This window comes from Pelophylax lessonae, assembly GCF_965119305.1.
Source record: "Pelophylax lessonae genome assembly, chromosome: 2".
Taxonomy (NCBI): Eukaryota; Metazoa; Chordata; class Amphibia; order Anura; family Ranidae; genus Pelophylax; species Pelophylax lessonae.
The window spans coordinates 509,928,625-509,955,599 of NC_138769.1; the positions used below are offsets into that span (position 1 = coordinate 509,928,625).

A 26,975-nucleotide genomic window follows, 5' to 3' on the forward strand; every position below is an offset into this window, starting at 1 on the left:
CTCTGGTCCCCCCCCCCTCCAATCTGTTCACTTCAATGTCGCAGTCCCGCTAAAAAACACTAATGGCTGCCAATACTAGTAAAAAAAAAAACTGAAATCTTTACCCTCGTTTGTAGACACAATAATTTTGCGCAAACCAATCAATAAACACTTATTGGGATTTTTTTTACCAAAATACATATTGGCCTAAAATGATGAAAACATTTGATTTTTAATTGTGTGTGTGTGTGTATATATATATATATATATATATATATATATATATATATATATATATATATATATATCTATCTAGCTCACAATTTCAAGTCTTGAGCTACTAGCCAGGCCTTAAGTTACTCGCCACTTTTTGCCCCACCCAAACCCTTCCCTGCTCCGCCCCTAAACACGCCCTTGTAAAATATCTCATAAAATTACACTGTTAAATGTTTTATTCAGAATTAAGTTACATAAATAACAGAGAGAGAGAGGGGGGTTTGACAGAGAGACTCAAGGGGGGGGGGGGGTTTGACAGGGAGTGAGGCAAAGGGGGCTGACGGGGAGAGAGGCAAAGGGGGCTGACGGGGAGAGAGGCAAAGGGGGCTGACGGGGAGAGAGGCAAAGGGGGCTGACGGGGAGAGAGGCAAAGGGGGCTGACGGGGAGAGAGGCAAAGGGGGCTGACGGGGAGAGAGGCAAAGGGGGCTGACGGGGAGAGAGGCAAAGGGGGCGACGGAGAGAGGCAAAGAGGACCTGGTCTGGCAAGCCACATGCAGGCTCTTCCAGACATGCGGACAAGGCTGCCTCTGCATGAAGGGGCGCCCTCACCCCTATCTGGGGTGGGGAGACGTCTTCGCTGGTTTCCGGATCCATGGACTTCCCTGGTATAGGACACGTTGGTCCACGAAGTTATTCGGTCAGGCTACGATCTAGAATTTGGTCTTATCCTCTGAAAAGGGTCTTCCCTTCCAACCTGCACTTGTCCCCAGATCACTTACGGGTCTCTTTGGGGTAGTGGAAGACTTGTTCCTTCAAGGGGTGATTGTTCTGATTCTCGGTTTTCAGGGGTTTTTACTCAAACCACTTTACAGTTCCCAGGAAGGAAGTCAAGGTACGTCCATTTCTGGACCTCAAGGCGCTAAATAGCTGATGCGAGTGCAGAAGTTCTGCATGGGGTCCATTCAAGGTAGTGGCGTCCCTACGTCGGGGATTTCTTCTCGCTTCTTTCGACATCAAGGACTCCTACCTGCACATTCTAATATGTACCATTCACCAATGCTTCCTCTGTTTTTTGCTGTGGCGAGGGGCATTATTGGTTTGTGGTGTGGACCTTTGGTCTTTCCTCTTCTCCTCGGGTCTTCACAAAAGTGTTGGCCCTGGTGCTGGCTTTGAGTCAGCGGGGGATCGCGGTACTGGGGTCTCCGACTGCTTTGATGGACAACTGGAGATTGCTTTGCCAACTCTGAGGAAGTTTGGTTAAATTCTCAGCCTTCAGGAGTCTGCTTTGGGTCTGTCCATAAAAACTGGACTATCTGGGTCTGGCTCTGGTCTCGGCCTCAGCCAGAGTTTCTTCCTCTGGAAAAACTCCAGACATTGCAGGAGGCAATTCAGCTTCTCTTCAGCAGACTTTCATCCCTCCGGGTTTGCATGTGGGTGCTGGGCCTGATGGTGTCCACCCTGAAGGGGGTCTGTTTGCACAGTTCCACACAAGATCTCTGCTAAAGAGATTCTGGTGAAATGGGACAAGGATCCACAGTCTCTAGAAGTGGCTTCGTTCTCTGAAACTTTGATAGGGAAAATCCTTTCTCCCCCTGTAATGGACGGTTGTCACCATTGATGCCAGCCTGTCCTGGTCACACAGATGGGCTCAGGGGGTCTGGACTTTAGCAGAGTCTAGAATATAAATAAATCCGCGCTAAGGATGTCAGAGGATAAATTAAATGCGTGCACAAGTAAGCTGCAGCCTCACTTAAAATATAGCCAAAAAAGGCTATATAAATATGTATGTAAATATGAAGTGGTGGCGCTGCTTATAAAGTGCAAACAGGTATATATAAATATGTAAAATGAAACAAATATAATGTAGAAACACAGATGTGATTGAGGAATAAAAATATAAATATAAATGGTGGATATGTAAATAATACCACAATATAGTGAAATTCCAACATAAAATGGTATTGGGAATGAGTTAATATGAAATATATGAAAAAATATAAAAATATAATAATAAAATGAAGTAAAATATAACCACCAGAGTGCGTAGTATAAAGAGCAAAGTACTAAAATATGTATATCTCTTAGTATATACCTAAAATAATAATATCAGCATGTTGCAATAAAAATACATAGGCAATGGTATAATATAAAAAGTGTGCAAAAAGTGCAACAATTAAATTGGGTGTGCGGGAAACTTTTCCAGAAAAAATGAATAAAGTGCGGGAAACTATTTTTACAAAGTGCAACAAGAAGTGATGTGATCTAAATTCATGTGATAAATAGTCCGTATAATAATAAAGGTGCAAACAATATTATGGGCAAGCTCAATGTGCAAAGAAATATGAACTCCAAGGTAGAAATAAGAAATGGTATTAGATCAGATCAGCTATTAAGATAAGTCCATATATAGATGGTTGTGCCCCGAGGAGTGGTGAATGGATAAGTATCCAGCGGTGACCCCCAAGGTGGGTGACTGGCGAGTGGCGGGGAAACCTCTAGTAGAAAAACCTACTCACCAGATGTACCCACCCCACACAGGGGTATAGGGCAGGTACTGTAGTAATATCCTGTTGGTCCTGGCTCTGGGTAGTGGTTCCCTTCCTGGGGGAGATGTAGTATAGGGTCCGCAGGGATATCCTAAAGTGAGATCCTATCCGATAGTAGGATATCCAACGATCCGTGGGGTGAACTGATATGGCCACTCAAAGGTATGTGGATGGAGGGATCATATAAATGGAAAAGAACTCGATAGTGTAATACCGTTTTTAAAGTTTATTCCTTCCAGCAGTAACATAAAAATGGGTACTCACATAGATAAAATCAGTAAACAGCGAGGTAGTGGCGTCCCGGAACGCAATGCGTTCCAACTGGAGACCGGAACCGGAAGTGACGTGACGGCGCTGTACGCGTTTCGTCATGTGACGTCTTCTGCAGCGTCCAGTCACTTCCAGCGTAAGCCCTTTTGTATATGGTGGTTGCTAAGCGACGGGGCTCTTTTGTGAAATACAACGAGAAGTAACAGGTGTTCAATATAGACTGATGCCGTAGGTCAATTGCAAAAACGTGTGGTGCAACTAATAAGAAAATACGACCATGGCTTTCTTCTTGGCAATTGCAAACCAAGTATGTGTATATTTCAATCAATATCCTATGATAAATCCAATAACCCACGCCCGCTTGGTTGAACCACCATATATACATACAGGGAGGTATACAACATATATATATATAATAATAAAAAATACTAAACATTTTATTTGTTAACAAATATTATAAAAACAGAGGATGAGTGTAAAATATAGAATCTTATATAGTATGTCGTCTGGTGGAAGAAAGTATATAGAGGAGACAACGAATGTGATCATATATAATGCGCCATCTGGTGGACGGACATATATATGGTATTAACTATATGATGTATATACTAAAAGTGTGTATATAATATAATTTAAATAATTAAAATAATTATAAAGCATGATAGTGATTTATAAAAATTATTATAAAATTAATATGTGGTAATTGGTGAAAGGCAATGTGAATAAAGGTATAAAAATTATACAATTGATAATATTGAATATCAGTAATTTTAAGTGCTTATATAACATGAAGATGTGATATAAAATAAAAATATATATATAAAATTAATATATAAAAATGTGATAATTGGTGAAAAGTAATGTGGATTAAAATATAAAATAAATATGTAGTATATTATGAAAGACAAAGTAAGGTGGAATACTACGGAGGAGGACATCTAGTGGATGGTCAATATACTACACCGAGAGTATATATATAAGATGCTAAATGGATGAAGTAAAAAGGATTGAGTGTAATATATTCAGATGATATGATTAGACTAATAAATATAGATGTATATGGGATGTAGATTAATGGCATTAGATAAGATATAGGAGTGGAGGTTATATAAAATTAAAATACATTTTATAGTGATAAAATAGGATAATGAGGAATATGAATATAGAAAATAAAAGATAAAAATATTGGGATAATGGAAAAAATTAAGATAAAAAAGGGGAATTAAAAATTGGAAATAAAACAGTTGAGGTCTATGTCCAAATTGAGTCCCCTAGGCTGAAGTGTATTAAGCCGGTAAATCCAGCTAGTTTCGTTTTTAGAGATTTTGATTCTTTTATTTTCGCCTCTCCAGTGTCCAGTAATGGAGTCGATTCCCACAAAAGTAAGGCACCTTGGGTCCTTATTATGTACCTCTGCGAAGTGTCTGGAGAGACTATGTTTCGTAAACCCCTTTTTTATGTTCTTAACATGCTCTCTGATGCGTACAAACAAAGGCCTGGTGGTCCTGCCCACATATTGGAGCCGACAAGGGCACTCTACTAGATAAGTCACATGGGTGGTCTGACAAGTTATTAGTTTGTTAATCTTGAACTCTTCCCCACTCCATCTGGATTTGAAATGTAGTGTCTTTCTAGGTTGTTTGCTGGTTGATCTACAGGGTAAACATCTATTACATCGAAAAAACCCTTTTAAATCAGGGAACAATTTTACTGGTTTGGGGGGATCAACTGCATTGTGAACCAGTTGGTTGCGTAGGTTAGGGGCTTTTCTGTATATAAATCTCGGTTGTCTGGGTAGCATTTTGGACAAAGTTTTATCAGACTTCAGAATAGGCCAGTATTTCTTCACAATTTTCTCTGTTTGTCTGAAGTTTTGATGAAAACCGGTAATAAAAGCTAGCTCATTCGATTTTTGTTCCGGCACGTTAGTTTTATGTAGTAATTCTTCTCTATCCGTTCTCAATATTTTATTTCTGGCCGTAATTAGCTTCTGTCTGTCATATCCCTTTTCTTCAAATCTGTTTATTAAAATATCCGTTTGTAGTATGTAGTCTTCCAAATTGTCACAATTTCTTCTGATCCTGACGAATTGGCTTTTTGGGATTCCTTCTTTCCATCTAGGATGGTGACAACTGGTACTGGGTATATATCCGTTCCTGTCTGTAGGTTTAAAATAAGTCCTACTTTTAAGTATATTATTTTCTTTAAAAATGTTAAGATCCAAATAATTTATCTGGTTAAAACTCCAATCTCCTGTAAACTTAATGCCATATGGATTCTCATTCATCTTTAAAAAGAAATTGTTCAAAGTTTCTTCAGTCCCCTCCCATAAAATGATGATATCATCTATATATCGTCTGTAAAATATCAATTCTGGTATATTTTGGCTATAAATGATGTTCTCTTCTAAAAGGTCCATAAACAGGTTCGCTACGCTGGGTGCGTAGCGTGCTCCCATTGCGACCCCTTTTGTTTGTAAATAATATTTGTTTTTATGCCAGAAGAAATTACTACTCATAGTGAGTTTTAGACCATCCAGTATGTATTTTATTTGCGTTTGTTTTAACTTAGTGCGTTCATGTAAAGCAATATCTACTGCTTCTAATCCCTCCGTCTGGTTGATGCTGGTATAAAGAGAGTTAGCATCTATTGTCGCCAGGATACATCCTTCTGGTAATTGTACTTCTTTTAGTGCTTTTATCAGCTCTGAGCTGTCTTTAAGGTATGATTTTCCCATTTTTACAGCCGGCTGTAAGTATCCATCCAGATACTCCCCCAGTCTGGAAAATAGTGAGTCCACACCACTCACGATGGGCCTTCCTGGGGGTTTAACGGGATCTTTATGTATTTTGGGTAAATAATACAGTACTGGAATTTTACTTGAATTGGGTAATAAATATTGTGCTTCCTTCTTGTTCAAAATCCCCAATTCTTTACCCTTATTGATGAAATCTTTTAGCTTCTTCCTATATGTCGTGGTTGGGTTGCTTTTCAGTTTTTTATAGGTATCTTCCACACTTAATAAATTATTCATTTCCTGTTCGTAATCAGTTTTGTTCAGAATTACTAATCCTCCTCCCTTGTCTGCGGGTCGGATTATGATTCCCTTTCTGTCTTCCAATTGTTTGATAGCTGCTTTTACTTTATTGAATTTTTTATGTGGTTTCTTTATCTTCCTCAAGTCCTCCTCTACCATCTTCTTAAAAGCGCTGATACACTCACCCCCAGGGACTGATGGGTTAAAAACCGAGTTGTTCCTGAGGCCTGAGTGTACAAAATTGGGGTCGGAAGTAGACTGTGTATGTCCTTTTATTTTAAAAAATTTTTTAATATTCAATTTTCTTAAAAATTTGTGAAGGTCGATAAAAATTTCAAAGGGGTCAGCATCCTTGGTGGGAGCGAATTTGAGGCCAAGATCTAAAAGTTGAAGTTCATCCTCATTAAAAATAATGTCTGTAAGGTTAAAAATCCCTTGACCTAAAATTCTCGTCTTCGTTTTCTTCCTCCCACCTCTCTTACCCCTCTTCCGTCTTCTTCTTCTTCCCAGTAGTAATTCTGTTGTTGGGGTCTCGTGTATCCTCCTGGTGGGGGTCCCCTCCATTGGTTCTGGTATTCCCCCCCTCTGTATGCATTGGGTCTTCTGTCTTCGTGGTAATTGCGATTCCATCTGTTCTGCTGGTCTTGTGGTCCTCTCCATCCTATGTTTCTTTGTGGTCTGTACCATCCTTGTTGTCTGTAAGGAGGTGGTGGTCTTCTTTGGTGGCCTCCACGGAAAAAATCCCTTTGTGTGTTGTAATTCGGTCTGTCCCTATATTCTCTGCCTGGAGTATATGTATCCATCCTGGCTAACGGAGAGAACCTATTGTGCATAGGGAGATTGAAATTTCTTTGGTTGGGTGTGTTGACCCTGTTGTACTCCCTGGGTGGTGTACGTGGTCTCTCTTGCGTTCTGGGTGTATTCCTAGGTGGTAGGGGCCTATTCTCTTGGGTAGGCGGTCTGTTGTCCTCTATATCTCTATTAGGTCTGAAGGTGAACAACTGTGGAGTCCTGGGGGCTGGTGTAGCTAGGGACTCCTCATATTCATCTTCATCTACCGATGTATCCCTGGACTCAAAGGCATTTGGAGTAGTGGGAATCTCCATTTCTTCTTCCGCTGTTTGCCATTTATATACTTTGGAACTCTTGTAATCCGTGACATCTCTACTATACTTTTTTTGCTTTTTTTGTTGTATGGCCGAATCGTATTTTGCAATATAGGTTTGAAGTTCCTTTTCTTTATCTTTGTATTCCTTGTGAGGTAAGAATGGAATAAGTGCCGTCTTTAAATCTGTAATCTGTGTTTCTATGTTCCTTAATTTAGTCTGTCTTCTTTTGATGATAAGTGTGAGAAGGTCAGTTTCACACCGATTAAAAAATATATACCATTCTTCTGTTAGAGTGATATCATTAAGACCATCATTGGGATTCACATCCCATCTTAGTCGTCTGGGGGTAATTTTATCTCTAATATACATTTCCAGGGTTGAAATGTCCCACCAGACCCTAAGTTGTTTTTCTAGGGCGTGTTTAAGTTGTTTAAAAAGCCCGTCCATGTCTTGTCTATTGGTTACTCTCTCCTGGTTAAAAATATCCTCAATGTTGATTTTCCTATTGTTTATATATCCAAAGATATCCGAAGCTGCAGGATTAGCCATGCCCAATGAGGGTATGTGTGAAATAGAATATAAATAAATCCGCGCTAAGGATGTCAGAGGATAAATTAAATGCGTGCACAAGTAAGCTGCAGCCTCACTTAAAATATAGCCAAAAAAGGCTATATAAATATGTATGTAAATATGAAGTGGTGGCGCTGCTTATAAAGTGCAAACAGGTATATATAAATATGTAAAATGAAACAAATATAATGTAGAAACACAGATGTGATTGAGGAATAAAAATATAAATATAAATGGTGGATATGTAAATAATACCACAATATAGTGAAATTCCAACATAAAATGGTATTGGGAATGAGTTAATATGAAATATATGAAAAAATATAAAAATATAATAATAAAATGAAGTAAAATATAACCACCAGAGTGCGTAGTATAAAGAGCAAAGTACTAAAATATGTATATCTCTTAGTATATACCTAAAATAATAATATCAGCATGTTGCAATAAAAATACATAGGCAATGGTATAATATAAAAAGTGTGCAAAAAGTGCAACAATTAAATTGGGTGTGCGGGAAACTTTTCCAGAAAAAATGAATAAAGTGCGGGAAACTATTTTTACAAAGTGCAACAAGAAGTGATGTGATCTAAATTCATGTGATAAATAGTCCGTATAATAATAAAGGTGCAAACAATATTATGGGCAAGCTCAATGTGCAAAGAAATATGAACTCCAAGGTAGAAATAAGAAATGGTATTAGATCAGATCAGCTATTAAGATAAGTCCATATATAGATGGTTGTGCCCCGAGGAGTGGTGAATGGATAAGTATCCAGCGGTGACCCCCAAGGTGGGTGACTGGCGAGTGGCGGGGAAACCTCTAGTAGAAAAACCTACTCACCAGATGTACCCACCCCACACAGGGGTATAGGGCAGGTACTGTAGTAATATCCTGTTGGTCCTGGCTCTGGGTAGTGGTTCCCTTCCTGGGGGAGATGTAGTATAGGGTCCGCAGGGATATCCTAAAGTTAGATCCTATCCGATAGTAGGATATCCAACGATCCGTGGGGTGAACTGATATGGCCACTCAAAGGTATGTGGATGGAGGGATCATATAAATGGAAAAGAACTCGATAGTGTAATACCGTTTTTAAAGTTTATTCCTTCCAGCAGTAACATAAAAATGGGTACTCACATAGATAAAATCAGTAAACAGCGAGGTAGTGGCGTCCCGGAACGCAATGCGTTCCAACTGGAGACCGGAACCGGAAGTGACGTGACGGCGCTGTACGCGTTTCGTCATGTGACGTCTTCTGCAGCGTCCAGTCACTTCCAGCGTAAGCCCTTTTGTATATGGTGGTTGCTAAGCGACGGGGCTCGTTTGTGAAATACAACGAGAAGTAACAGGTGTTCAATATAGACTGATGCCGTAGGTCAATTGCAAAAACGTGTGGTGCAACTAATAAGAAAATACGACCATGGCTTTCTTCTTGGCAATTGCAAACCAAGTATGTGTATATTTCAATCAATATCCTATGATAAATCCAATAACCCACGCCCGCTTGGTTGAACCACCATATATACATACAGGGAGGTATACAACATATATATATATAATAATAAAAAATACTAAACATTTTATTTGTTAACAAATATTATAAAAACAGAGGATGAGTGTAAAATATAGAATCTTATATAGTATGTCGTCTGGTGGAAGAAAGTATATAGAGGAGACAACGAATGTGATCATATATAATGCGCCATCTGGTGGACGGACATATATATGGTATTAACTATATGATGTATATACTAAAAGTGTGTATATAATATAATTTAAATAATTAAAATAATTATAAAGCATGATAGTGATTTATAAAAATTATTATAAAATTAATATGTGGTAATTGGTGAAAGGCAATGTGAATAAAGGTATAAAAATTATACAATTGATAATATTGAATATCAGTAATTTTAAGTGCTTATATAACATGAAGATGTGATATAAAATAAAAATATATATATAAAATTAATATATAAAAATGTGATAATTGGTGAAAAGTAATGTGGATTAAAATATAAAATAAATATGTAGTATATTATGAAAGACAAAGTAAGGTGGAATACTACGGAGGAGGACATCTAGTGGATGGTCAATATACTACACCGAGAGTATATATATAAGATGCTAAATGGATGAAGTAAAAAGGATTGAGTGTAATATATTCAGATGATATGATTAGACTAATAAATATAGATGTATATGGGATGTAGATTAATGGCATAAGATAAGATATAGGAGTGGAGGTTATATAAAATTAAAATACATTTTATAGTGATAAAATAGGATAATGAGGAATATGAATATAGAAAATAAAAGATAAAAATATTGGGATAATGGAAAAAATTAAGATAAAAAAGGGGAATTAAAAATTGGAAATAAAACAGTTGAGGTCTATGTCCAAATTGAGTCCCCTAGGCTGAAGTGTATTAAGCCGGTAAATCCAGCTAGTTTCGTTTTTAGAGATTTTGATTCTTTTATTTTCGCCTCTCCAGTGTCCAGTAATGGAGTCGATTCCCACAAAAGTAAGGCACCTTTACTACATAAAACTAACGTGCCGGAACAAAAATCGAATGAGCTAGCTTTTATTACCGGTTTTCATCAAAACTTCAGACAAACAGAGAAAATTGTGAAGAAATACTGGCCTATTCTGAAGTCTGATAAAACTTTGTCCAAAATGCTACCCAGACAACCGAGATTTATATACAGAAAAGCCCCTAACCTACGCAACCAACTGGTTCACAATGCAGTTGATCCCCCCAAACCAGTAAAATTGTTCCCTGATTTAAAAGGGTTTTTTCGATGTAATAGATGTTTACCCTGTAGATCAACCAGCAAACAACCTAGAAAGACACTACATTTCAAATCCAGATGGAGTGGGGAAGAGTTCAAGATTAACAAACTAATAACTTGTCAGACCACCCATGTGACTTATCTAGTAGAGTGCCCTTGTCGGCTCCAATATGTGGGCAGGACCACCAGGCCTTTGTTTGTACGCATCAGAGAGCATGTTAAGAACATAAAAAAGGGGTTTACGAAACATAGTCTCTCCAGACACTTCGCAGAGGTACATAATAAGGACCCAAGGTGCCTTACTTTTGTGGGAATCGACTCCATTACTGGACACTGGAGAGGCGAAAATAAAAGAATCAAAATCTCTAAAAACGAAACTAGCTGGATTTACCGGCTTAATACACTTCAGCCTAGGGGACTCAATTTGGACATAGACCTCAACTGTTTTATTTCCAATTTTTAATTCCCCTTTTTTATCTTAATTTTTTCCATTATCCCAATATTTTTATCTTTTATTTTCTATATTCATATTCCTCATTATCCTATTTTATCACTATAAAATGTATTTTAATTTTATATAACCTCCACTCCTATATCTTATCTAATGCCATTAATCTACATCCCATATACATCTATATTTATTAGTCTAATCATATCATCTGAATATATTACACTCAATCCTTTTTACTTCATCCATTTAGCATCTTATATATATACTCTCGGTGTAGTATATTGACCATCCACTAGATGTCCTCCTCCGTAGTATTCCACCTTACTTTGTCTTTCATAATATACTACATATTTATTTTATATTTTAATCCACATTACTTTTCACCAATTATCACATTTTTATATATTAATTTTATATATATATTTTTATTTTATATCACATCTTCATGTTATATAAGCACTTAAAATTACTGATATTCAATATTATCAATTGTATAATTTTTATACCTTTATTCACATTGCCTTTCACCAATTACCACATATTAATTTTATAATAATTTTTATAAATCACTATCATGCTTTATAATTATTTTAATTATTTAAATTATATTATATACACACTTTTAGTATATACATCATATAGTTAATACCATATATATGTCCGTCCACCAGATGGCGCATTATATATGATCACATTCGTTGTCTCCTCTATATACTTTCTTCCACCAGACGACATACTATATAAGATTCTATATTTTACACTCATCCTCTGTTTTTATAATATTTGTTAACAAATAAAATGTTTAGTATTTTTTATTATTATATATATATATGTTGTATACCTCCCTGTATGTATATATGGTGGTTCAACCAAGCGGGCGTGGGTTATTGGATTTATCATAGGATATTGATTGAAATATACACATACTTGGTTTGCAATTGCCAAGAAGAAAGCCATGGTCGTATTTTCTTATTAGTTGCACCACACGTTTTTGCAATTGACCTACGGCATCAGTCTATATTGAACACCTGTTACTTCTCGTTGTATTTCACAAACGAGCCCCGTCGCTTAGCAACCACCATATACAAAAGGGCTTACGCTGGAAGTGACTGGACGCTGCAGAAGACGTCACATGACGAAACGCGTACAGCGCCGTCACGTCACTTCCGGTTCCGGTCTCCAGTTGGAACGCATTGCGTTCCGGGACGCCACTACCTCGCTGTTTACTGATTTTATCTATGTGAGTACCCATTTTTATGTTACTGCTGGAAGGAATAAACTTTAAAAACGGTATTACACTATCGAGTTCTTTTCCATTTATATGATCCCTCCATCCACATACCTTTGAGTGGCCATATCAGTTCACCCCACGGATCGTTGGATATCCTACTATCGGATAGGATCTCACTTTAGGATATCCCTGCGGACCCTATACTACATCTCCCCCAGGAAGGGAACCACTACCCAGAGCCAGGACCAACAGGATATTACTACAGTACCTGCCCTATACCCCTGTGTGGGGTGGGTACATCTGGTGAGTAGGTTTTTCTACTAGAGGTTTCCCCGCCACTCGCCAGTCACCCACCTTGGGGGTCACCGCTGGATACTTATCCATTCACCACTCCTCGGGGCACAACCATCTATATATGGACTTATCTTAATAGCTGATCTGATCTAATACCATTTCTTATTTCTACCTTGGAGTTCATATTTCTTTGCACATTGAGCTTGCCCATAATATTGTTTGCACCTTTATTATTATACGGACTATTTATCACATGAATTTAGATCACATCACTTCTTGTTGCACTTTGTAAAAATAGTTTCCCGCACTTTATTCATTTTTTCTGGAAAAGTTTCCCGCACACCCAATTTAATTGTTGCACTTTTTGCACACTTTTTATATTATACCATTGCCTATGTATTTTTATTGCAACATGCTGATATTATTATTTTAGGTATATACTAAGAGATATACATATTTTAGTACTTTGCTCTTTATACTACGCACTCTGGTGGTTATTTATATTTTACTTCATTTTATTATTATATTTTTATATTTTTTCATATATTTCATATTAACTCATTCCCAATACCATTTTATGTTGGAATTTCACTATATTGTGGTATTATTTACATATCCACCATTTATATTTATATTTTTATTCCTCAATCACATCTGTGTTTCTACATTATATTTGTTTCATTTTACATATTTATATATACCTGTTTGCACTTTATAAGCAGCGCCACCACTTCATATTTACATACATATTTAGCAGAGTCTAGACTGCCGAATATTGTTCTGGAACCTTGAGCGATCAGCCTTTGTCTGGCTCATTGGACAATTCGTCTTCAGGGGTGCCCGTTACAAATTTATTTGGACAATGCCACAGTCGTGGCCTATGTCAATCACCAAGGGAGTTCAAGTAGGGTCCTGGCGACTCAGCAAGTAGGCATTCTAAGGTGGGCTGACTTCTCAAATTTGCCAACGACTCCTGTGCTGGATCAAAGCAGAAGGGATTCTATCAAGACTGACCTCACCAGTCTTTGTACGCCAGTCGGGTACGGCTGGTCGCCGATGCTCCTTGGCAGGGGCTTCCTCTCAGGGAGGATCGGCTGTCCCAAGGACCGATCTTCCATCCTGCTTTACAATCGCTTGCTTTGCGGCTTGGCTGTTGAATGGAACGGTGCTAAAGGATGGGGGTTTATCTGAGTCAGTGATTCCTACTCTGTTGAAAGCTAGCAAATCTGCTTCTAAGAAGATCTACCATCGTATGTGGAAGGCTTAGATTGTGTGGTGAGTCTCTTGGGGTTCATCCTCACTCCTTCTCGGGGGATCGGATCTTAACCTTCCTTTAATGGGGGTTTAAACATAAGTTAGCCATGCGTACCATCAAGGGCCAGGTATTGGCTTTGGCAGGCCCTTTTCCAACCACCTTTGGCCTCGCACTTCCTGGTGTGTACTTTTCTTCAGGGTGTCCGACATTTTGGTTCCTTCAGTGCGGGCTCTGTTGCTGCCTTGGGATCTTAATGTAGTGCTTTCAGCTCTACAGAAGCCTCCCTTTGAAAATGTTCAGGAGGTTTCCCTGCTTGCCCTGCCCCAGAAGGTGCCCTTTTTGGTGGCTGTCACCTCTGCACGTAGGGTGTTGGAACTGGTGGCGTTTTCTGGTCTTTCACCTTTATATGGTGATTCACAAGAATAAGGTGGTGCTTTGCCCTTGTCCGTCATTTCCTCCTAAGGTGGTCTCTGATTTCCATTTGAATGAAGACATTGTATTGCCTTCCCTGTGTCCCAGGCTAAACATCCGAAGGCAATAACCTTGCATACCTTGGATGTGGTCTGGGCAATTGGTGTACCTGGCAGCTATGGAGTCTTTTAGGAAGGCAGACTCTTTGTGCTCACGGACGGATCTCACAAAGGGTTGTCCGCTTTTTCTGTGACCATTTCCAGATGGATTAGACAGATGGAGGTTCAGGCCTATTGCATCAGGGGTCAGGTTCCCCCTTTCCCTGTCTAGGTGCACTCTACTAGTGCGCTTGGTGTCTCCTGGGCTTTCTGTCATCAAGCGTCATTGATGCATGTTTGCAAGAGGACCACCTGGTCGTCGGTGCAAACTTTTACATTTTTATAAAGTGGATGTGTTGGCATCTGCAGATGCTTCTTTTGGACGCAATGTTTTGCTGGCTGCTGTAGAGGACCTGGTCCTCTTTGAGGCTGTATTGTTTTTTTTTTCAGGTGAGCTCCAGTTGTTTATGGTTGAGCTCCATGTGTTACCTGGTTGGCTATGGTTAGCCTTGGGAATTTTCAGCTTTTTCTTACCCCTCATGTTTAACACTACTTTGGGATGTCCCAATAGTTAAGAAGAATCGGGAGCGGTGTCCGTCAATAAACAAAAGAGAAAATGGGATTTTTGACTTACCGTAAAATCCATTTCTCTGATGTTCATTGATGAACACAGCACCCCACCCCTCTGTGGAGTTGGCTTTCTTCTGACATTGCTTGTAATAAAACTAAGTGCCTATAGCTGAGAGTGGGGATATATACCCCCCCCCCCCCCCGGGACTGCCCATAGGCGTAGTCGAGCTTTTGCCTGCCTAGTGTCCTACTCCTGTAAGGGGCAGTATAACCCAATGGTTTAAGTATCAGGAACTGTGTCCGTCAATGAACATCAGAGAAATGGATTTTACGGTAAGTCAAAAATCCCATTTTCTTGAGCCTTCATTGTCTGTCTCTAATCATTCCTCAACCCAAGTGGCATAATACATTGTTGACTTTCTTTATACCCCTTTGCTGGCTGATATGCTGTACTGATGTTTCCAATGTTATGTACCTCCTCTGTTTCAATAAACAAATTGAAGTATATAAATGCTTTTATTCTAACTTTTCACCTGTTGATTCCTTTTAGAGTGAGCATTCTGCAGATGCAGGCCACTCTCATAGGTGGACGTCACTAGAGCTTGTCAAAGGCACTTATACAACTGATGATTCACCAAGCGATATTGCTGAAATTAGGCTGGACAAAGCTGTTCCTTTAAAGGTAAAAACATGCTTTATTAATAGTTTGTTAAAAAAAAGTCAGGCTTTCGCTGTCATTTACTGACAACGCACTAAAAGGAATACATTTTTTTTTGTGTGGTATGCCCTGTTGGAAATAGACAGCAGGATTGCATATGTATTACAAAAAAAAGCCATAGGAAGTCTTAGGTGTTAAACATCAACAGATCATTTTCTGTGCATGTTTAAAGGGATAAAACATTGTAAATGTCCATGTATTGCAGAGATGTACAAAACTGTATTTTTTTTTTTTAACCTTTTGTATCCGATTTGTAGTGTTTACATTATAGCTCGTAACTAATGCACACACATTTGGGGCTGAAGGTTTTTTTTGTTTTTTTTTTTACATATGTTGAAAGACGATAGTCCATATGTGGTAAACTTCTGTGTTTAGGGGAGCATAATATGATACACTAATAAAAGTAGGTATTTTAGTTTGTGTAATAGACCCCCAAAATCACAATTATAATGAACAGATTATTCAGAGAATACTGTCAACATTTTTGTTATGTGTTTCAGGAGAACACAAAGTATGCAGTGCGTTTGAGGAATTATGGAAGTCGCACAGCTAATGGGGATGGTGGAATGACCACTGTTCAGTGCCCTGACGGGGTGACCTTTACTTTCAGTTCCTGCAGTTTAAGCAGCAATGGTACAAACCAAACCAGAGGACAAATCCCTCAAGTATTATACTACAGGTTTGTTTTACTGTGTAAAGTCCATATGTGTTGTGTGCCCTATATTAAAGCTAAACTTCAGGCACGTAATTTAAAAATATGAATGCAGTTATGGAATAATTAAAAACCGGTTAAATGTATTTGAAATAAACTACCTCAATTACACGTAACTTTCACTTTCTGTAGTCCCGTGTGTAGCAGCATTTTGTCTGGAAGAGGGGAGGGGCAGCACTCGGGGCCAGTTAGGTGTCTTGCATGCACATGCTGGCAGAAACAGACAACACACACGGTCTCATCTGAGGGTTTTTGCCCCTTCATTGTTTATTCAAAGGCTGGGGTAGTGAGCCTGCTCTCTACAGACAGAGAGGACCCCTGGATTACTTTGTTTGTTTGGAGACCTCCATTAACAGCCAAAACCCTATACTGAAGGGTTGTGAAGGGTGAGTGCGATACCTAGCGGGCATCACGGGCATAGGCACTTAATTCACCAGCCTCATTCACCTACAAACCTCTTTATTTTTTCACGGGCACTGTTCCCAGCACTTTATTGATAAAAAGTTTTTTTTTTTTTCTTTTTTTCTTTTTATATATGTTTTTATTTTTTAATTTTATGCACATTGTTTTTTTATGAAGAATGAAACAATTAACCGACTACCCATTACACTGATTTATTTAAATCTTGCACTGAATAATTCACTACCAGCACTGTATAAATAAATTGTATTACAATTTGTGCACCTTTGCTTTATTTAAGGTATACAACAATTAACATTTTGGGCACAGAGCACTTTTAGGGGCTTGGGTACTCAGCCCAACTATAGTTTCTATTTTTGCACTTTTACTATCACCAGTGGATTATTTTATATGTTTTTGATCCTCCTTATGATGAACATGTATCTATAGGATCTTTGTAATATACACTTTTTAATAGGTAGCGCCTTTTCCAACCTTTATTTTATTGTGTACCAGGTGACCTTGCTGGCAAGGTGCTTTTACATGTCCAAAGCTGTGATGCTCCTGGAGAAGAGTTGAGCCCTATAAGACCCTGTGGGGCGTGCCTGCTGCGAGGGGTGAAAATGTAGCATTTGGGCCCTGCAGCTGGACTAGTGAGGATGTCTGATTATGGCGCAGATGTTGGTCCTCCTTATTCAGGGTTTTCTTGTTCCTGGGGTAATATGGGCTATAGTTTTTCATGTGGGAGTGCTACACAGTTGTAGCATTTTTTAAAAGGTAAGGAACAGCATGGCGCCGGTGGGCGATGACATTTTGCTGGATTTCCAGGTGCTGTTTCACGTTTGTTCACATGCTACTGGATCCTTCCTGCCCAGTATGTCAACACTGCTTATGTTCCCATCCTTAACTCCTACACAGCTGCAGCACCCTTTAATGGGGTCTGCTTCTGGACAACGCAAACATTGGGGCACTTGTTTGTGGTTACTTGCCATATGGGTGTCCTTGCTTATGTTGACACTCAGCTGGATGGCTGCTCTCCTGCAGAGTATTAGAACAGTTAACCCTCAGCAAGCCATGGCATTTCACTGGCAGTGGGGTGGGCTCACAAATCCCTCTATCGGGTAGGCAGAACCCCCCCCCCCCCTTCACAGTCCTGTATTTCCCCCAAAGATCAGATTGGCTCTAAATTGTCTATCTGGTATTTTCACTGTGTCAGCATCACAAACCTCCGGTCCCTTGGTGTAATGAGAGGAATTCTCTGCAAACCTATCTAGCCATGGCAGGCATGCAAGTGTTGATGCTCCTCTTCCTCTCCAAACCTTTTTCAGGAGCATTAGGCCTCGAATGATCATCCTCAGGCTTCGGAAGAGGTGAAAGCTGTCAAGGACCAAAAATACTCTGTAGACCTGTGTAAACTATGGCCCTCCAGTAGTTTAGGAACTACAATTCCCATCATGCCTAGTCATGTCTGTGAATGTCAGTGTTTTACAATGCCTCATGGGATGTGTAGTTCAGCAATAGCTGGAGGGCCGCAGTTTGAGGATCCCTGCTGTAGATGATTCCTTTCAGGAGGGAGGAAGTTGTGTATGCTGATTGGGCTCATCCGCAGAAGGTTTTTTATAGTTCCAAAGTGATTTCCTCAGCATTTTGGCTTGTGGTGTGCCTTTTTGGTTTTTCTCCAGTCTGGTGTGGAGATTTCTTGTCCATTAATTTTTATTGATATTTCACTAAAATACAAGAACAATAATGCATACAGAGTTAATAAGGAAAAATTAGCAAAATAATGTACTCCAGACAACAACATAAGTTTATCAGTTTACCAAATAAACTAAGATCCAATAAAATATACGCTATTGATAACCTTTCCCAGAGCAAGAACCTCTCTGAGGCAAGACTAGAATATGCACATTAAGAAAGAACTCCTGCCGTGAAAGGTGTGAGGAAGAAGAAATAAAAACAAGTTACTAGAAGGGGGGAAGAGAGACTATCTCAGCGAAGTACATTTCCAGAGCAAAGAATTAGAATAGAAAAAGGCCCATCTACAAGAGCCTCAAGGGTTAGTAAAATGTTAAAAGTCCACCAGGATATAATGTGCAATCCAGGGCTTCCAAGTTTTTAGAAATTTGGATATCTTATTGTCCAATGTGGCTGCTGATTTTCTTGTATGACGTGAACAAATTAATATGCTATATAAAGAGAGTTCTTGGGTCTTAATTTATACTTGGAGCAATTAACTGGCTTTCTTCCTAAATTAACCTTTACTGGCTTTTTCTTTAGGGGTTTGTCTTAGTTGGTTGTCTAAGATGGTGTATATTTAGTCCAAGACCAGAAGCCACATATTTTCGGGTAGTTCCATCAGATATGTCTAAACGTGCAAAAGCCTGGTGTGCAGATTTTTATGGCTTTAAGTACTATTAAGGGGCAGACCCTGGCCATTGTGTTTTAGAGACCCATAATCTCTCATTCCTCGGTAAAAGCTTTTGTCCAGGGAGATACGTGGACTGCTCTGTCCCTATGGGACCTTAAAGTATATAAGGGAAAAACTTTTTTTTTTTTTTTTTTGATTGAGGGGAGGGGGATTAGAACACCGGTAAGGGTTTTTGTTTGTCTGTGCCCCGATTTGGGAGATTCACCCTCTCTATTTGTCATGTTTACTATTATCACCGTAAGGCTGCATTCACACTTGAGCGTAGCGTTTTACCGCGTTTTTTTACTGCGATTTTACCACGATTTTTACCGCGATTTTCAGGCGTTTTTTTCAGGTGTTTTCGGAGGCAGGCATTGACATCTATCAAAAACGCTGGTAATCAGCCCAAAAAGAAGCTCATGTACTTTTTTCAGCTACAGGCGTTTTGCAAAACGCTCAGATGTGAACAGGGGCCATATAAATGAATGGGGTTTTACTTGTTGGGCGTTTTGGAACGTTTTTTTTGAGCGTTTTTGGAGCTGAAAAACACTCAAAAACGCCCAGGTGTGAATGTGAAAGAAAATCCCATATCTTGGGTTGTACCCAGAAAATTTAGTGGGGAAATCTTTCAATGGGAACACTAGTTCTGGTGACCTTGGTGATGGGTATTTGCTCACTTTGGAGGTATTGTGTCACTTCCTGGTTTAGCTATGAAACAAGAAGTGAAGGAAAGTCTCCCTAATGGAGCACAGATGCCAAAATGGCAAAATAAAAATTTGCCTTTAGTTCTCCTTAAATTTTGGTTTTGTCTGTTGACAGACGACTTTGAGTGTCTCTATGATACTCTCTTGTCCCTTATGTGTAAGGTTGCCTTTTTGGTTGCTATTACTTCAACTTGCAGTGTCTTAGAGTTGGCTGCACTCTCCTTCAAGGAACCATTCCTAGTTCTTCATCATTGAGGTCTCAGTCCTCCTTTTTCTTTACTTGAGGTGGTTTCTTTACTCCACCTGAATCAGGACATTGTGTAGCCAACTTTTTCTTCCTAATTCTAAGCATCCTAAGAAGAAGGTGATTCTCTTTGGATGTTTGAGCTGTTTGAATTTTATCTTAAAGTGGTTGCAAACCCTTTCCCTGTGAAGTGAATGGCCTAATGTGATAAACCGGCTAAATGAATCTTCTTACATAAGTTGTACCTGTGTAACTATAGCCTTCTTTTCCTTACATCCATTCAAAGTGCAGAATTTAAACAGGACCTTTCAGCTCTAAAAATGCAGGCGGTGGAGAGCTGAAGTTACATCAGTGAGGAAAGCTCTGAGAGATGATTGGAGGCAAGGGACAGCTGAGGCTGTAAATTACAGCCTGAGCCCTTCCCTGTCACCATTTTTCTCCTGGTGTCAGGAAAACTTCTGACTCCATACAAATAGATGAGGGATGAGGCAGCTTAGTATACAAGTATATACTGTAGAGGGATATGCTATGTTTATATTTCGTGTCTGAATTTTACAACCACTTTACCACCGGAGGATTTTGCTGTCTTGTGTCCAGGCCACTTTTTGCGATTCGGCACTGTGCGTTTTTAACGGACAATTGCACGGTCGTGTAACGCCTTACCCAAACGAAATTTATGTCCTTTTTTCCCACAAACGGAGCTTTCTTTTGGTGGTATTTGATCACCTGTGCGATTTTTACTTTTTGCGCTATAAACAAAAAATAGCGTACATTTTGAAAAAATAACTATTTTTCACATTTTTTTTATATGAAATCCCCCCCCCCCCCCCCCCAAAAAAAATGTAAAAATCAAATTTTTTTTTTTAATTTTTGGCCAATTTGTTTTCTGTTACCTGTCACAATAAGTATTTCTCTATCGCTCATTGACAGACATAGTCTTCTTGATTCTCAAGAGCTGGGTTATGTTGTCTCCGCAGGAGTAGGACTAGGCAGAATGACAAAACGTTCTGGCTCCACCTTAGGGGCAGTCCCTGAGGGTATATCCTCCCTCTCTCTGCTACAGGGAATCAGTTTTTTTTCTGTCTAGTCAGGAGTAAGGACCTAAGTTCCTTGCTGGGATCTTTTGGTCCTGGCAAGACTTTTTTTCTTTAAGAAAAAGACATTTTTTAGGTAGTTTTCTCCAGTGTTTTTTTCCTGTGAGATCTTCAAGCAAAAATGCCGGACTGGGCGACACTTGTGGTCACCCCAGCCGGCCTACGAGCGCGCGCAGACCATGGCATTGCGCTTGGTCGGCCGCGACATATTCAAGTAAGTATGCGGGGCCGGGCGACGGGCTGGATGTTGAGATCCAGTGGTCACCCCGGTTTCTGCCTACGAGCGCGTGCAGACCAGAGCTCCGCGCTGGGTCGGCCGCGACGGAGTCCCAGTGAAGGGACTGACTTTGCGAGTTAAAAGTCTCGCTTGGACGCCAGGTACCAGAGAGTCGAGGCGTCCACAAACCCCCACCCCGGTGGAGAGGGTATTGTGAAGAGAGGGTGCCTGTCGGTTCGGTATGGTGAGTAAACGTTCCCTTTTTTCCTCATTATGAGGCAGTATATATTATGGGCCCCTCCATATATGGTCAGTATATATCTGATACTTACAAGTCCCCCTTGTAATACAGCATGTGTTTGTGGGAAGTGGACTTGGTTCAAGAGCTAACACTCTACCCAGCAGACTGTAACATTACAGCAGACATAGGAGGTATAATCCTACCTTATGTGCAGTGTATCTCTGTAGATCCATATGTCACCTCTTAGCAGAGTGCAGGTGGATGTGCTGGGAAGACGATATCGGCGGTCCGCCGCCATTTTGCCGTAGACCGAATGCATGTATGTCCTCAGGTCACGCCGGCCGCCATGTTTTTGGAGTCTTATGTCTCTTCTATGGGGGCGGCCATGTTTTGTGAGCCCAGCTACCTCGTGGAGGGCTGGGAACGCCGGAAGGCGTACACGGGGCGGAGCCACGCCTTCTGCCCAGGAAAAAGCAAACAGCTCCTTCCAGTCTGTGTAAGACAGACGCTGACTGCAGTTTGTTGGAAACTGCACTGCATCGGTTGGTGAGCCTTGGGGGTCCCTCTCTCTCTCTCTGGGATCGAGAAGCAGGTACTCTGAGGGGCGCTATTGCGCTAGGGGGAGACACACAAAAAAAAAAAAAAGAAAAAGTTTTTTTGTTTTGCTGGCAAAGGTGTCCTGTATTAACATGGACCCTGCCACTCATGTATCTCCTCCGGATCCCCTCGAGGGGTCTGCGGGATCCTCCAGCACCCCATTGACAATTGAATCTTTGTCAGCTATTATGGAAACTTTTGTGTCCCGGGTGGAAGTGGCTTGTCAGGGACAGGGCGCAAGAAAGCGACCCCCGCCTAACCCCTTATTATCTGAAACCTCGGATTCAGACTCTGAGCCTATTTCTGCAGTTGCAGGTACTTCATCTGGTATTGGTGTCTCGGGTCCTGTCTCTTCAGACAGTGAGGAGGATGTTTCGGCATCCGCCATAGCCCGAGAGGAAGCGTTGGTAAACGCACTCATTTTATCTGTTCAAGAGACTTTAAGGTTACAGGGTATTCCATCAGAAATAGCTGAAACTGAGATCCCTTTTGGGACTAAAAAGCGCATCAAAGTGGCGAAGGATTTTCCATTGCCCAAATGTTTTGGCAATCCAATCGAAGAAGAATGGCGTCTGCCAAAACGCACTTTTAATATTTCTAAACGCATTGACAGGCGTTATCCGTTTGAGGAAACCCTTATTAAGAAATGGACAGAACCACCTGTGGTGGATTCACCTATTGCTAGATTGAATAAAGCCACGGTTATTCCTTTAGAAGATGCTCCGTCTTTTAAAGATCCAGTGGATCGCAAGATAGAAGCTATGTCTCGCACCATGTTTTCCTTGATTGGATCAGCTTTCAGACCAATAATTGCTATTGGTCTGGTTTCGCAGGCTGTAACTGAATGGACCAAGTGGTTACGCCGGGACTTAGAAGAAGTCCCTCAGGCGGTATCAGATTTGTTGGAACAAATGATACAGGGGTTACAGTTTGTATGTGATGCGGCGTTAGACGCCACTCCATTAATGGCGCGAGCATCAGTCTCAGCAGTGGTTCTCAGGCGTACACTGTGGCTAAAAGGTTGGTTAGCCGACCAAGGTTCCAAAAAAGCATTGGCTAATATCCCCTTTTCAGGAGAGCGTCTATTTGGAGCCAACTTAGATGAGATCATTAAGGATCTCACCGGTGGAAAAAGCACCTTTTTACCGCAAAATTTTAAAGGTAGAGGAACTCGTCAAAGACGAGGGCCTTCTTTTTCTGCTCACAAGAGGTTTTTTCGTCCAGCGGGTGAAAAAACTAAGTCCTCCAAAGCTCCTGCAGGAGGCGTCAGGGGTCGTTGGTCGGGCAAGCAAAAGCCCGCCCCCTCCAGACCTGAAGATAAACCATCCAAAGCCTGAAGGTGCGCCCCCACCCATAACTGGGGTGGGGGGACGTCTTCGCCGCTTCCCGGATCCATGGCTTTCCAGAATCCCGGACAAATGGGTTTGCGAAGTCATAAGGTCAGGGTACAAGATCGAGTTTCGATCTCTCCCACCGGCGCGATTCTTCCCTTCCAATATCCGACTATCCGCAGATGGTTTAGAAGATCTGCGGAGAGCAGTCACAGATTTACTACAACAAGGAGTGGTAGTCCACGTTCCTTGGACAGAACGGTTTCAAGGGTTTTATTCAAACCTGTTTACAATACCCAGGAAAGAGGGCAAAGTGCGTCCAATTCTGGACTTAAGAGCACTCAATTCTTTCGTCAACATAAGAAGATTCAGAATGGAGTCCATTCGCACGGTAGCAGCCTTCTTGCATCCAGGGGATGTCCTAGCGTCCATAGACATCAAGGACGCCTATCTTCACATTCCCATTTTCGCAGGACATCAGCGTTTTCTACGCTTTTCCGTAGAGGAGAACCACTATCAGTTTGTGGCGTTACCTTTCGGTCTCGCCACGGCTCCGCGGGTCTTCACAAAGGTGTTGGCCCCAATGTTGGCACTTCTGCGCCAAAGAGGTATATCGATTCTAGGTTACCTAGACGATCTTCTGCTTCATGCAGAGTCTCCTCAGACCTTGCTACAAAACATAGAAATTACTATGATTTCTTTACAGGAATTCGGGTGGCTGGTGAACCAGCAAAAGTCATTTCTGGTTCCCACCCAGAGGCTCGAATATCTGGGTCTAATTCTAGACACAGTCAGGACAAGAGTTTTTCTTCCGGTAGGGAAACTCCGAAAGATTCAATCTGCAGTCCAGTTGTTACTGTCCAACAGCTGGTCTTCCCTTCGGACTTGCATGAGGGTTCTGGGGTTGATGGTGGCTTCGTTCGAAGCAGTCCCATTTGCCCAGTCCCATACCCGAATTCTTCAGCAAGAGATTCTTCTCAGATGGAATCGGAATCCGGAATCCCTGGACAATCAGATCCGATTGAGCAAACAGACCAGAGAGTCTCTGGTATGGTGGCTTCGGTCTCCGATGCTCAGCCAGGGAAAGTCATTTCTGCCAATATATTGGACGACAGTGACCACGGATGCCAGTCTATCCGGATGGGGAGGAATTCTTGGTCAGTTATCTGCCCAGGGACTTTGGTCCCCGGAAGAATCCAGGTTACCGATAAATGTATTGGAACTGAGAGCGATCAGACTTTGTCTGATTCACTGGACCGAGCAGCTCCAGGGCAGCTCGGTTCGGATCCAGTCGGACAATGCCACGGCCGTGGCTTATGTCAATCACCAGGGGGGCACCAAGAGTGTCCGAGCGGCCAAAGAAGTGGCTTGCATTCTTCACTGGGCGGAACGATTTGTTCCAGCAATCTCTGCGGTGTTCATTCCGGGGGTGGAGAATTGGCAGGCAGATTATCTCAGCCGTCAGACCCTGGATCAGGGGGAATGGTCCCTCCATCCAGACGTTTTCCACCAGTTGTGCCTACGGTGGGGCACCCCGGATGTGGATCTGTTGGCATCACGATTCAACAGGAAAGTTCAGAGATTCGTGGCTCGCTCCCGCGATCCTCTAGCAGAAACCGCAGACGCACTGATCGCCCCGTGGGGGCAATACCAGCTAATATATGCCTTCCCTCCTCTCGCGTTACTGCCAAGACTTCTTCGCAGAATAGAGGAGGAAGGAATCCCAGTAATCCTGGTAGTTCCGGACTGGCCTCGTCGAGCTTGGTACGCCGACATGGTCAGACTGGTGGCGGACGTCCCGTGGAGACTTCCTCTCAGGGAGGATCTACTGTCTCAGGGACCGATCTTCCATCCTGCTTTACGATCGCTGGCTTTAACGGCCTGGCTATTGAGACCCAGGTGCTGAAGGACAAAGGTTTGTCAGCTTCAGTTATTCCTACTCTAGTTGAAGCAAGGAAAGCGACTTCCAGAAAGATTTATCATCGCACATGGAAGTCCTACATTGCATGATGTGAACCTTTGGGGTTCCGTCCTCGGTCTTATTCGATTAGTCGAATATTGGCTTTTCTGCAACAAGGGGTTGAGCAGAAACTGGCCTTGAGTACTATCAAGGGTCAGGTCTCAGCATTAGCCATTTTCTTTCAGAAGCCTTTGGCTACTCATTCCTTGGTGCGGAATTTCATCCAGGGGGTGCGACATCTGGCTCCGCCAGTGCACGCGCCGTTACCCCCCTGGGATCTTAATTTAGTGTTGTCGGTTATTCAGAAACCTCCCTTTGAAGATATTAGGGAGATTCCTCTACCCACGTTGTCCCAGAAGGTGGCCTTCTTGGTGGCTATTACTTCTGCACGCAGGGTGTCAGAACTGGCCGCATTATCTTGTCGTTCACCATATCTGGTGGTTCATAGAGATAAGGTGGTTCTTCGTCCGAATCCATCCTTCCTACCAAAAGTGGTTTCAGAATTTCATCTGAATGAAGAAATTGTATTACCTTCCCTGTGTCCTAAGCCCAGTCATCCTCGGGAGTTTGCGTTACACTCCTTGGATGTGGTCCGGGCGATCAGGGTATACTTTAAAACGACAGACTCGTTTCGCAAGACGGATTCACTTTTTGTGATCCCAGATGGACCCAAAAAGGGGTTGCCTGCATCTGCCGCGACCATTTCCAGATGGATCAGACAGACGGTAGTACAGGCTTATTCTATTAAGGGTCGGGAGCCCCCGTTCCCTGTTAAGGCGCACTCCACTCGGGCACTTAGTGCGTCATGGGCCTTTCGCCATCAGGCGTCAGTGGTCCAGGTGTGCAAGGCGGCTACCTGGTCATCGGTGCATACCTTTACTAAACATTATAAAGTTGATGTAATGGCATCGTCTGATGCCTCGTTTGGCCGCAAGGTTTTGCAGGCCGCAATTTGAGGAGACCAGTGGTCTACCTCGAGGGTTTTTTCCGTTGAAAAATTTTTCTTTAGTCTCATTCTTTGTTTATAATGAGCCTTTAAAACTTCTAGTTTGGCACCGGTTGGGCCTTCTAGATTGGATTTGATTTTGTCAATCCCACCCCTCATTTGTGGCACTGCTTCTGGATGTCCCAGCTCTTGAGAATCAAGAAGACTACGTCTGTCAATGAGCGATAGAGAAAAATGGATTTTTGTAAGAACTTACCGTAAAATCCTTTTCTCTTAAGCTCATTGACAGACGTAGTACCCGCCCCTCTATCATTGAGTTGGGTTGGGTTAAATTCTCTGTACTGCTTTAAACAGAACTGATTCCCTGTAGCAGAGAGAGGGAGGATATACCCTCAGGGACTGCCCCTAAGGTGGAGCCAGAACGTTTTGTCATTCTGCCTAGTCCTACTCCTGCGGAGACAACATAACCCAGCTCTTGAGAATCAAGAAGACTACGTCTGTCAATGAGCTTAAGAGAAAAGGATTTTACGGTAAGTTCTTACAAAAATCCATTTATTTTGATTGACTAACTAAG

The 26,975-nt window shown here is 41.3% G+C and overlaps 1 protein-coding gene across 1 annotated transcript in view; it reads left to right on the top strand.

The window, feature by feature from the left end:
- MYCBP2 (MYC binding protein 2) overlaps positions 1-26,975 on the top strand; it is a 553,924-nt gene that overhangs the window by 259,327 nt on the left and 267,622 nt on the right. The window contains 2 exon segments of the mRNA XM_082246610.1: positions 15,382-15,513; positions 16,050-16,228. Of these exon segments, the coding sequence (XP_082102736.1) occupies positions 15,382-15,513; positions 16,050-16,228 (311 nt within the window).